Source organism: Chionomys nivalis, chromosome 8 (genome assembly GCF_950005125.1).
Source record: "Chionomys nivalis chromosome 8, mChiNiv1.1, whole genome shotgun sequence".
NCBI lineage: Eukaryota > Metazoa > Chordata > Mammalia > Rodentia > Cricetidae > Chionomys > Chionomys nivalis.
In genome coordinates, this window is record NC_080093.1 from 5,297,073 (window position 1) to 5,310,062 (window position 12,990).

Here is a 12,990-nt window from a genome sequence, read left to right on the forward strand (position 1 = left end):
CAGGTGAATCCGTCAGATCACTGTCCCACACACAGGGACTTCTGGTCCCATATACCAGCTCACAGGGTAGGAGACAAGTGTCCAAGGCGACAGTAATATCCATGGTGACATGGTCTTTTCAGTCTACGGAATGATAGAAGACATGGGACAGCCCTCTTCTGAGGGCAGTGAGTATCAGAGGGTGGAGGGGGACGACACCACATTCCCATACACTAGGATGTGACCTCACTGAGGTATGAGAAACACTTGGGTGGGACTTCAGAGTGACAGAGGACCATGTACTCACTTAGCCTAGAAGACCACAGTGACAAGACTAAGTATAGATGGGAGGAGATGGGTGGTCCGTGTCTGTACAGAAAGATCTTGGGTTGTATAAGGAAACCATGGCTCATACATTGTGGGGGTCATTATAAAACATCCCAGAATCTGCCTCTCCAGAATTTTCAACAGACACCTCTGCCAAGTGCCTATAGCAGGGAAACACAGAGAAGAGCCTCCATTCATTGGGAGCAAAGGCAAGCGGTCCCCACTTCTAGCATGGACAGCCAGGAGAAAGTAAAAGTCCTCCCCACATTTAAGAGTCACAAAACACGTGGGGAACATACACAACCTGAGTCCACCTGTGACTTTTGGAGCTCAGCTTTGGAACACTGGAAGTTCATCCCAATTCAAACTTTGCCTTTAGGGGGTGCATTTGACATTGTTACTCAGGCTACTTCTAATAAGAGGGCAGACCATGCTTCTATTTGGGGAGGTGGGCTAGCTGAATGCTTGTTAACCTGGAGTTATAGCAGTTAAATCAGCACACACACATACACAGAGCATCCCCTCTAATACATAGACTCCTTTGCCATATACAGCCGAACACTGAAGAACTCGGGAAATGAAGTAATATCTTTATAAGTTTTAAATGACGAATAAGCAAAACTGAAGCCAGTCATACTACCATGCTTTTCAGAAATCCGACTTATAAGAAGCCACAGACTTATAGGATGTGGTCTAATAAACCTAAGAGAAGTTTCATTTCCTCTCTCCAACTGGTCAACTCCCTGTCTCTACTCTGGCTTCGCAGACGGAGCCAAACTGTCTTTCCCCCTTCCACTGCAGGTCACAAGGCTGAAGAATAAGGGACATCCCTCATTTAGCCGTTTCTGAAAACGCAACCTAAAAATGAAGTCAAAACAGGTTCAATGCTAGTCAGGGGATAAGTCAGCCAAAAAGAATAAAAACTGGAGAGACAGAGTGAGAGGGCCGCTTACTAGTCCCCGGCATCGACTGGGGAAAGCTTCTGTGAACCCCCGAAGAGGAAGGAAATGGGGAATATAAGAGAAGACGTCTGACAAAGAGCTATTTGCAAAGGTTGTTTGCCTGTATTTCAGAGGCAGCAGCGACAGTGACTAAGCAGTTACAGGAAAGCCCTCTTATCTGAGGGCAGTTGTGCTGGGTCACACCCCATCCCTGTGGCTCCTCGCAGCCCCAGCGCAGTGTGCTGTGTGGCCAGCTCTAACATGGACACGAATAGCTAACTAGAAAGAAGTGACTCACGTCTGCCCAGGTGGGTAGTGACTTTCTTAGTCATATTTACTCAACCGGTCTATCTACTGAATTCCCTGGAGGAAGAGATGGCAAAAGTCAGGACCTAAGCAGAACAAGAAGGAAGAGGAGAGAGAGGAGGACAATGGTTATTAATCGGAGACGATGTGAAAGATCTCCTGACTGGGACATTTACTCCACTCCCCGAGAGCGCAGGGTGGCAACAGGATCAAATGCACCCTCCTTCCAGAAAATGGAGGGAAACTGGGCCGTGAACCACAGCAGGTCCCATCACTAGCAGTGTTTTACGCCACCGCTCTCTAGCTTGGGATCCTAAGCGGCTCCATGACTTGGGCTCAGGTTACCCCTATTTGCAGAAGGGGTGTGTGCAGCGCTGCCTCTTAAGGCTGCGGTCGGGGTCCAGAGAGTTAATACAGTAGTACAGTTCTTTATAGTAGTGCCCGGACTGCAGGAAGTCTGTGAGACATGTCAAAGGATCTCCCTCGGTACCCAGCGGAGCAAGCCTGGCCAGTATTCTATTACCGGGCTTTTTACGCACCCAAACATTGCATCAAGGAGGAGCGAGAACCTTGCCAACAGAGGTGACAGACTAGGGACTTACTGCTTGCTGACTGCCAATCATCTAGTTCCCTAGAGCCATTTCTAGAATGCTCACACCACAGGTCAGGATTTTCACACTCCACCAAAATTCCTGAAGTAGCAGGTACTAGCAATGTTAAGCATGATTTTCCATGCGGGACAGAAAGCAAGGCAGAAAAGTGCACGGGGCACATAGCCAAGCAGACCATCAATGGCCAGTCGACCAAAATGATGCTCAGGCAGGCATGTGGGTTCTGCTGTTTGTGCTTGCAATCTCACATGCATTGGCTTTTTACATTGCCTATCTACAGGATAGAGAAACTGAGGTAGAGAACAGTTTGGTAACTTGCTCGTTCTCGGCATCTTCGTGCCTGGCCTATTCACAATCTGTGGGTTTATCCTTCACCTGGAAACTTTTTTTTTCTGTACTAAGGACAAACAGAAGAAGTGTTCAAGGTCACTGGCGCCAGGGTTCTAATCGGCTCCTGCAAATCTAGAGCTACAAGGAAGAGAGCCAGTCTTTCTGTTTCTATTTCCTTGTATCAAAACAGGCACCTGGTTCTCCTTTATCTCTGTCCCAACTCTGACCAAAGGTTAATGAGCTACCTTTTGCCAGGCCCAGTGGGCTAGCCTTATCTGCCAGGCCTGGTGGGATAGCCTTATCCTTGAGAGTCAGAATGGGCTGCTTTCCTTCGGAGAAGCTGATCAGGCAGGATCTGCTAAGATCACAACCACTGCAGAGTGGGGGCCTCAGTGCCCTGCCACTCAGAACCGGCTGAACACACACACTCACACATACGCACCAGGTAGTCAGAGGGTAAGTACAGCCCACGGCGGGCATGTCAAAGGCAAGAAAGCAGGAGAGGGTCAAAGCCTCAGAACACCTGTTTGTTCTAGCGCCACCTGGACTAAGAGTAATGGTTAGAGCACGGGAATTCCAAGGGCACAGACGTAGGGTCTTACTAGCACATGCTCTGGCAAAGGAAAACATCCCTTGCCGTGACATCAGGTGAGAGGAGAGTGCAAAACCGTGTCAGTGAGACCCCAACATCAGTGAACACGAACGGCTAAAGAAACTTGTCAAAAACGAGACGATCGACAGGTCGTGCAAGGGTCTGGGTGACGTGCCTTCTACGTGTTTTCCTATGTCTCTCCGACGTAGAAATGGCTGCCTACCGTTTCTTAAGAAGAACAGGGTTTTTAACATGATTTCTTCCACTGTTTCCCTCTCTAGAGGCAAGACATATGTGCGTGTGCTCCCTATCTCTCCAGGTGCCCATTCTGCCCACTAGAGAAACTTGTTTTCTCACCCGGCACCATCTAGCATATAGCATACGCTCAGCACCTAGTAGGGACACAACGTTGGTTTTTAAAGTCTCCACTAATTGGCTCGTGAATATTCATGAAAACCAAAACATCATCTTCTATCTAAATCTAAGAGTTACTTTAATTTTTTTTGAAAGTCTGCATTGATATTTGCTTTCCTGAAGATAAAAGAATATTCTGGAAGTTCTTTATTCTTGGGACAACTAATTTGAAGAGAGCTGTCACTCCGGAGCCCAGAGTCGTGTGGGGTATTGACATCGCATTGAATTATTTAAACGAAATTAACAATGCTCCCTGTCCTTGGAGAACAGCATCTGTGAGCAGGCATCGGGCTGTGCCTGCCTCTGCCAGCCAGGGACCTTGCAGGGTGGGGGGCAGTTCTCAGCACCCTGAATTTGAAAAGAAAATCTATACTAGAGACGATTAATTGCTAGTAGCAATGGCAAAGTTGGGGTGACAGCTTCCCTTCCAGCGGGAGTCATAAGGAACCCCAGGAAATGACTTCCCAGATTCAAGTCTGATGGAATAATGTACATTCTTGCATGTGATGCTGGGTCACGTGGCCTTTACGAGGCAGCTGGGCATCACGCATCCTCTCTAGCACCGCCTCCACCCTCTTCTTGTAAAGTGGTGATTTAACGGCTATAACTTCCCTATCAGTGGTCAACAGCCAGACATCATGGCACCTGAAATGAAAGGGACCCAAGGAGGATTCAGGGATGGAGGTGGATGCATGGGCCCTGCCCTCGCGGGAGGTAAACGTTGGATGGGTGGTTTCGTTTCAGGGCTGGCTCATCTCATACCGTCATTCTGCTCCGAGACCTACCTCCAGACACCAGGGCTCCCCAACCTTTTGTAAGGAGTGGCTGCTTTTCATGTCCCTGAAGACTTGCGTGCTGACAGTGAAGTCTGAGGGGGGGTAGAAGTGCTCACAGGCATGTCCCTGAGTGCAGCAAGGGAGGGGGCTCTGCTGCCAGGAAGAAAGGGGAACAGAGTGAGGCGTGGCCATAAGAGGGCCGAGTCCCCAAGGCACACATAGCAGCCCCAGCCTGGCTCACCACCTAACCCATGTTTTCCTAGGTGCCCCACAACCACAGGAGCCCAGAACTCTCCATGCCTCCCTGCCATGCAGCTAGGGTCCCTGAGAGACCTCTCGAACAAGGCTTCCTTATGTGGCCTTCCTGCCATGTCCTTTCCGACCGTGCCCAGCCCTAACCGCATCCATCCCCTGATGTACACGGACGGTTGCTCCTTCCTCTAAGCAACCAGCCACCTGGCTGAGCCTTCTCTCTTAACTTACCTTACTGCAGCTTCTATTTGGATAAATCTTGTGGGTTTGCTGGTGTTTGCACCTTGTAATCATACATACTTTCCCTCATACTTACCGTCATACACTCTCATGTATGACTGTACTCCCTGAGCTGTTGGGGCTCCTGTCTTAACACCCCTTTGCTCCCTTAGACTACGGCCTCCTAAGAGAAGCCACAATAACACCACCTGGGGCCCCCTCTATGGATCAGGACCCCCATGTGTTCAGGAAGGTGTGCTGAAGCCAAGTCTACTCAGTAGGCATCCAGTCCCAAAAGCTGCCTTCCCCATCCAGGCCCCTAGACAAGGTTGTGCTGACTGCTCCATTAACTCTTACAACCAGCACATGGGCTAAGAGTGCTCTGCCTAGTTCACAGAGGAGGAAACCGACTCAGAGACGTTAAGGAGAGTGCCCAAGGTCACACAGCTAGAGGGACAGTATGGACTGTGTGTAGTCTTCTCCAGCAAATGGCCGTTGTGTAGACCCACAATTCCTGGTCAGAAGTTTGTTACGGCTCCATTTACAAGGTAGAAAATTTGGAGATAGAATTACAGGGTGTGAAGACGAGCTCCCTGAAAGGAACAAATGCCTTCCAAGTTGTGTCATGTTGTTGGGTGTTTGGCTAGTGCTCCTGGGGGCTGAACCCAGGGTCTTGAACAGGCTATGCATGAGCTCTGCCCCGAAGCTGTGACCCAGCATGGGAAAGAAAGAGGGAGAGAGGGAGGGAGGGAGGGAGGGAGGGAGGGAGGGAGGGAGGGAGGGAGGGAGGGAGGGAGGGAGGGAAACTACATCTTTTTATATTCATTGCAAAAGATGGACTGAGTAAACTTGTCCAGCCCAGATGACTACAGATAATTCTGGAAGACAAATCAATAAAAATAAAGACTGGGAGCCACAGCCCTGGAGCAGCTTCCGAGGCTGTCACAACGCCATCTACCCCCGTGCACTGGGCTGCTTCGGAGGCTGTCACAACGCCATCTATCCACGTGCGCTGGGCTGCTTCGGGGTATTGCAACCACTCACAGGGAAACTCAGCTCCCCAGGTGACATAGGGCAATCAACTGCTGGCAGCTGGAGACCTTTCCAGGAAGAGCAGCCAAGGGCCAGTAGCAGCGTGGCTTGCTATCATGGAGCTGTCTTGGGTCCATCTGGGAAGCAGGGCCTCCACGGCGCTCACTGATAAATGGAGCGATCACAAGATGAGTAAGCCCATCTGTGAGCTCGGACCAGCTTTAGAGTGGAGGTGACTGTGCCTAGCCCTGTCTACAGCCCTGACTCACCTGAGTGCTGTCTTCAAGGGCAGCACAAGGAACTATCCAGCTGTATCTGGAAGGAGGCCAGCAATATGAGGGCTTAATGCTTATCTCCTTACTTCACTGACTAACAAAGCAACGAGCACGAAAAAACAAGTCTCTCAGGGGCAAGTGGCTGGAGAAGGGAGCTTGGCAAAGAAACACTAGAGCCATCCGAAGAGCAAGGGATGCCTTCAAGTACATTGTCTCTGTCACCATCCATGACGCTTCCTTGCCAGCTATCCTCTTAAAGGGCGCTCGCTCTCTCTCTCTCCCCAAACACATACACACACACACACACACACACACACACACGAGCACTCTATAACCATAGATATCTTTCCTTCTATGCTTAGGAGCCAGGGAATCTGAGTCAAACTAGGTGGTCACAGCCCCTCTCTTCAAGGAGCCAACAGCTTTGAACTCATAGGATTCAACTTATCCCAACTTTATCTAATGTCTTTAAGATATTCATTCATAATATTTTCATAGAATAGAGTGAGTTATAAACTCCTTAAAAGCTTGAGAAAATGGAAGTGTTCGAAAACTCTGGGCATCCACACGAATCTAGGGAAGAAAGGGGCTTTGCCGCGGAGGCGCAGGAAGCTCAAGCAGGGGGCTAAGAACGGTGGGTCAGCAGTTTCTGCATTTTGTGCTTCATGGACTTTCCCGGATTTTCTAGTAATAAAATCTTAAATTATTTAGGAGACACTAACCTGAGTCTATGAAGCTGTTAGCTTAGGTAGAGTGCATTGCTCCCCCAGCTTGAGGCCTGGGCAGGTGTACTCAATGTGTACCCACCCTGCACACTGCAATCCCTTACCCCAGCTGCCGACTCGAAACCACAGCACAGACATTAAGGGGCAAACATAAGATCTCTCTGGACTTGAATAAGCTTCTACGCAAGGAAGTCAACTCAGAGGATAGTAGAGCAAAGGCTCCTGGGAAACATTCTGAAACACAGACAACTGGACCCAGCCACTGAGCTGTCTCCTTCCCCTGGACTTTTCGGTTATAGATCTGCATGCTCCTTTTCTCAGGCTAGCTTGCTTTAGGGATGAAGAGAGAGGAAGAGATCTGGGAGGAGAGCGCTCAGGAATTGTCCATTATTAGGTGGTAAAGTAGAATAGGAAGAGGGACATTCTGTAGGAAAGGAAGAGAAGGCCTGTGAGCTCCCTGCTGCCCCAGGGTTGGGGTGGCACTTGAGAGTCCGTCAGTCTCCACCAGCCGCACAAAACTGGTAGAGTGACCCTGCTCTCCTCCGTCCTCTAGAGCCCCCATCAAAGCCACTGCAACCCTGACCAAACTGGGAATACAGAATACGGATCCGGAAGTGGGAGCCACTTATCCTTGGCAATGGCCCTGGATTCGGGAAAAACTACCTGGATGTGAGTGGATTTCTAAAGGGGATGTCTTCCAAAGAAGGAAGGTGACATTAAGGGGCTGTAGCAAGGTGGCATGCTAACATGGAAGGCAGGCTGCAGTTGCATTAGGCAGATCGACACAGAGCTGCAGGAGACACCCACAGGGTCCAGCAGTGTTTGCATATTCCGATATCATACTTCCTTGTGACCTTACTGCCTTCTTCCTAAGATGCCGGTGATAGTCGACATCACATGACAGAATGGAGGCCAACAAGTTAAAATGTATAAACTGCTTTACTGGGAAACGCCCACACGCTCACACACACACAGGCACGCACGTATACACCATAAATGGGAAGTACGGAAAGAGCTGGACAACAATTTAAAAGAAAACAAGACTAAACAAAATGACAAGCTCTAAAAAATGCTAAAACATTCAAAATGTTTTGCATAAAATAATATCAGAGTGAAACTGGCCAACAGCTGTTCGCTCTGGAAGAAACTGAACCAGACTGGAGGTGGGGGAGGAAGGTTTAAGCTTTACTTTTGGCTCCAGAAAAGTCCCAGCTCTGTGCAAGCCAATTCCTTACATGAAGACTCTTTATTATATGTACAACATGTACTATATGTACCTTCTATTGGCTCTGTGTCTTAAATCAGTTTTACATGTTTGTTGGACTGGACTGTGCACAGGCTGTCCAGATATTTATTCAAACATTATTCTTGGCTTGGGATGTGGCTCAACAGATGCCTGACATGTTCAAGGCCCTCAATTTAGTCCCTGACACAGGAAAGAAAGAAAATGAGGGCAGTGGTGGTGCACACCTTTAATCCCGCACTCGGGAGGAAGAGGCAGGAGGATCCCTACGTTTGAGGTCAGCCTGGTCTGCAGCAGGAGTTCCAGGACAAACAGAGGTACACAGAGAAACCCTGTTGGAGGAGGGGGAGATAAAATTATAAAGACTTTTTTGGGGGGAGGGGAAAAATTCTTCTGGCCCAATTGCCTTTGAGCATAAAACACAACTCCTTCCTAAGCACAGAGACACCAGGCTTCAGAAGGACATCACGCCACCTCCTTGGCCAGTCCTGGGTTCTCTGACTAAACTAGAATGCAGCCCTCACTCCTCCTGAGTGTCTGGTGTGCAGATCTCTCAGCCTAACTCTGTGGGTCAGTTCCTGATGGCAAATCACTTTCCATGCCCCTACATAACACTCATTTGGTTTTGTCTCTGCAGAACCCTAATATAGATGGTTGAGGCCATTTTTCTCCTCCACTGCACGTGTAGAGAGACTACCCATGAGTCTCCACGTGAGAGCAGAACTTGATCGTGGAATGAATTTTGCAATCACTCTGCAGATCTGAAAGCCTCCCCGGGTCCATATGGCTGGGATGCAGAAGTGAAAAGAGGAAAGAAAAAAAAAAAAACCACGGAAACCCAGACTTTATAAAAACAATAATAGTTCAGGGTTCTTGAAGAAAATATTGTATCTTCATAGGAATAAAGAAGCCATTTAATAGAGTCGCCAACAAGGACCAGTTTACAAAAACAAGCAAAGTAGTGCAAGTTAACAGGAGGAATGGTCATCTCTCTGTCATATATACACACATATGTATACGTGCATACAAACAAGGCCAACAAAAAACAGCAGCAGCCATCCAACCAAACAAACCACCATGTACGTACACATAAATATCACCTTGGAGAGACACGGGACTCCGTGGGTCACGCTGACCTAACTTTATAAGCACCATCAACAATTCTGACCTCAGGAGATGAGGTAACTTAAATGGGAACTAATTACATTTGAACTATGTTCTAACAACTTAGAGTGGAGGCAGAGCAACTGTAATTGGCCTCTGGGCAAGCTACCATTTTTATCATTAAGAACAAGCCCAGTCTGTCCCCAAACTAAGGTACGACCATTAACATGCAAGCGCTTGCAACTCTGTTCCACTAGCAATGTTCCAGAAACTCGAGCTTGTGTGAGTGGCTACACACATGTGCAGGACTGCATGCCTGGTCAGCCAGGACTGGATCATGAAGCAGGAAGTCTCAGTGTCAGGACAGACAAGTGTCCAGGCCATGTTGGCCTCTCCCTCTCTAAGTGCACATGCTCCTGTCACTCAAGCACCCTACTCAGAATTGGCATTGACTGGCATAGAGTGACCATCTCTAGGGTCAAAGGATATGGAAATGAAGTCCACCTGGGCCTTCACATACCCCAACACAGACAGGAGGCAAAAGTCCAGACGGTTGGGAGCACTCCCACAGAGGCGTGGGAGCGAAGCCATCTTCAGACTTAATAATCCCAGCACCCTGTAACGCCCCAGCTCCATACTGGCAGATGAGGACCGCCAAGGGGCTCTGTGTGTCCTGTCAGTGAGGTTGCTAGTTCGCAAGCCCAAGAGCCCTAGGCCTCCCTCTCTCTGGTCACTGCCATTATAGAAGAAGAAGGCAGCTACCTGGAGGCAGACAGTCATAGTCAATAGAAAACGCAACACAGGACGAAGATCCACTTTGCTACGTAATGTTCTACATGACCAGGGAAGACATGTTGGGAGCAGTGAGACCCCAGATCCTGAATTTCTTGTAATCACCTGATCTGAGCGCCTACAGCTGCTCTGAGCACGAGACCTTCAGGAGTTCCTGATGGCAGGAGAGTGGTTTTTGGTGGGTTTGGCTGGGGCGTGGCTATCGCTATATAATCTGCCCTTGAACACAATAAAGGGGGCACTCTTGGGGCTTTGGTATCAGTGTTAAAAGGTCTGCATGTCGGTCTGTCTCTGCATCTGTATTCTCAACTCCAGCCCCTTGCCCGAAGCTCGTGAACTGGGTTCTAGCACACAGAGCGCAGACACGGGGGCGCGGTGCACGGCAATTGGAGGCCCCCACCGAGATTTCGACAAAGATACAAGAGTATGAACCCATGACATCATCCCAAAGGTCCTTCTTGGATAAAACAAAATTTTGACAACTTGTTCTCCCCTCCCCACCTTTCGAAAACAAATCATTATCAAATATTGAGAAGTTGGAAATATGATACATTTTATCATACACCAGAAAGGAAATGAGAGTACCACAGAGGTGTGTGTGTGTGTGTGTGTGTGTGTGTGTGTGTGTGTGTGAAGAGTTGGGATGGTTTGGAAAGGAGGGGGAGGGTCATTGGAGTCATTTTGAGTACAGGGGTGTTTTTACTCTTTCATGTGCTATCAACCCCAATTACCCCTAACCCTGGAGGTCAAGGCCTTCGTGGTATAAAAGGTAACACGCTGAAGTGGGGGCCACCACTTTGCCCAGGCTTGATAAAGCAGCCAGAGCGTATGAAAGTCAGCAAATAAAGTTCGAAGAGGCCCAGGCCTGGGTGGAATGTCAAGTCTCACACCCAGACCCTGGCTGACCCTAGCTGACCTCCCATGCGGTGTTCCTCTCTGCTCTCTGTGACAGTGCGGGGCTCCCCAAGACCTCAGGCCGACGAGAAGCGATGCTGTTATCACTTTCCCGGCCCCCACCTCCATGTGTAACCTAGTGTCCCTTCTCTGGGCAATGTCACCTCTCGAGGTAAGCAAACAGTGCCTGTAAGACCACGCACAAAGAGGACACACTCGAGCCCAAGCCTCAGCAGTGACCCGCTGCAGAAAAACGTGAGACATCAGCTTGGCTTTAAAGAACTACAGGCTGCAGAGAGCTCGGCGAGGCCAGCTGATAAAGCAAACAGCATGGCACTCGCTGTGGATAGAGGGAGTTCTTTCTCCCAGGCCATCTTTGGGGAGAAATGCCTACATGTGGCTAAGCTTTTGACATTGCAACTGCTGTCATCCACGGCATCCACACGGAAAACTATGGAGTCGAGTTTTTAAAACTGCAGTTTGAGTAGGTTCAGGTTTGTGTTGGGCCATGTTAACAGCTATTCTGGGGTGTGTGCACCCATGAGAAGCAAGCTGAATACCTCCAATAGTCTTGAGAGAACCATAAACCATGGTAGGAAGACCTGTTCAGGATCTGCGCTGTCTGCTGGAAAATCCCTTTTAAAACTAAATTGTTCCTCATAAAGGGAGAGTAATCTGCCTAAAATGGAATTTAAGAAATGGAAGACAGAGTGAACAGATTAGGAAGCTCATTTACCACAAGGACATTTAGATAGCCTCGCTAAAACCCCCTTCTCCTCTATCAATAGGAATCAAATGCTTTAAAATGCAAACAACAGACTTCTAGAAGAATCTTGGAAGTGTTCGAATAACCCACACATTGTTAGCCATGGGAACCCCAAATATTGCATCCCACTAACCAGCATCAGGGAATAATGTACTACTTTTCACTAAAGGCTTCCCAATGACACCATCCCCAGTGGATCTTCGTGGTCTAATAACTGAATGGTTGTGCGAACAAGGGGCTATTTCTGAGAAAATTATATTTAAAGTCTCTAGGTGCTTATGAAAACAAACCATGGTTGAGATACACCACAGACATTAAGTTAATTTCATAAAACACATCAAACTGACTGAACTTTAGAGTTAGTTCAAGAGACTTACAAAGGAGGAATTAAGACAGAAGACTCTGAAGATAGATATATTCAGAAGACAATGATTCTCACCAACAGGGTTGATCTTGAATGACAATATCTTACACACACACACACACACACACACACACACTTAACAAGAACATCCAACTCTGGCTACAAAATGATACTTGCCACCAAAAAGTACCCTCAAGGAAAAAAGTGTGGCCACTGGGGGAGGGATTGCCATTATTACCCATGAACCTATCCCAGGGGCCTGAGGGTTCCAGAGTGGACCCAGGCTGGATCATGGTGATGCGGCCAAAAGCAGTTTGTTTGTTCAGGTTAGAGCCAACCTGGTTTAGCTGCTTTGTCATAAGAGATGTGGGGTTCCCAGCTGGAAAGGAGAAGTGAGAATCCTGGTACAAAAGAGTCTGGAGAGCCCAAGTCTTGACCTACCACCTTCTGATTAAATACTTGTTTCTTTATGAGTAAAGGGGACTCTGTGTGTAGTGTGTGTGTGTAGAAGGATCAGACAATGTTCTATCTTGTTTGTTTTGGTTTATTTTTTTCGAGACAGGGTTTCTCTGTGTTGCTTTGGTGCCTGTGGTGTTCCATCTTTTATTGTTGTTCTAAGGCAGAGTCTTAAGGATCATAGGCTCAGGTTCACCATAGAGGTGAGGAAGACTGTGCAGACTTGATTCTCCTGCCTCTACCTCCAAAATGTTGGGATTATAGGTCTACACTATCATCCTGAATTGTGTGGTGCCAGGCCTGGTACATGCTGGGCAAGCCCTCTACAACTTTTTCTGTTGTGGTTGTTTTGTTTTTGAGACAGGATCTCAGTATGTAGTTCTACGTGTCCTAGAACTTGCTATGTAGACCAGGCTGACCTCAAGGTCACAGAGATCTGTCTGCCTCTGCCTGCCTCTGGACCACCACATCCCTATTTTATAAAGTGAAGCCAGCGCCACATGTGCAATGCCAATAGAGAACACATTCACAGGACATGGATGCTGGCAACGTGGAGGGCAGCCAGCAGAGCACATGATCTATCCTGAGCAAG

The 12,990-nt window shown here is 48.3% G+C and overlaps 1 protein-coding gene across 45 annotated transcripts in view; it reads right to left on the minus strand.

Moving 5' to 3' along the window:
• Tcf7l2 (transcription factor 7 like 2) overlaps positions 1–12,990 on the minus strand; it is a 188,972-nt gene that overhangs the window by 63,607 nt on the left and 112,375 nt on the right. For 13 of the 45 annotated variants that reach the window (XR_009057553.1, XM_057777298.1, XM_057777296.1 and 10 more), the window contains one exon: positions 4,286–4,426. The exons of the other annotated variants lie outside the window; for them this stretch is intronic. Coding sequence is in view for 12 of the 13 variants with exons in the window: in XM_057777298.1 (XP_057633281.1) it covers positions 4,286–4,426 (141 nt within the window). In the remaining variant the exon portion in view is untranslated. The remainder of the gene's footprint in view (positions 1–4,285; positions 4,427–12,990) is intronic. 45 annotated transcript variants of the gene reach the window in all.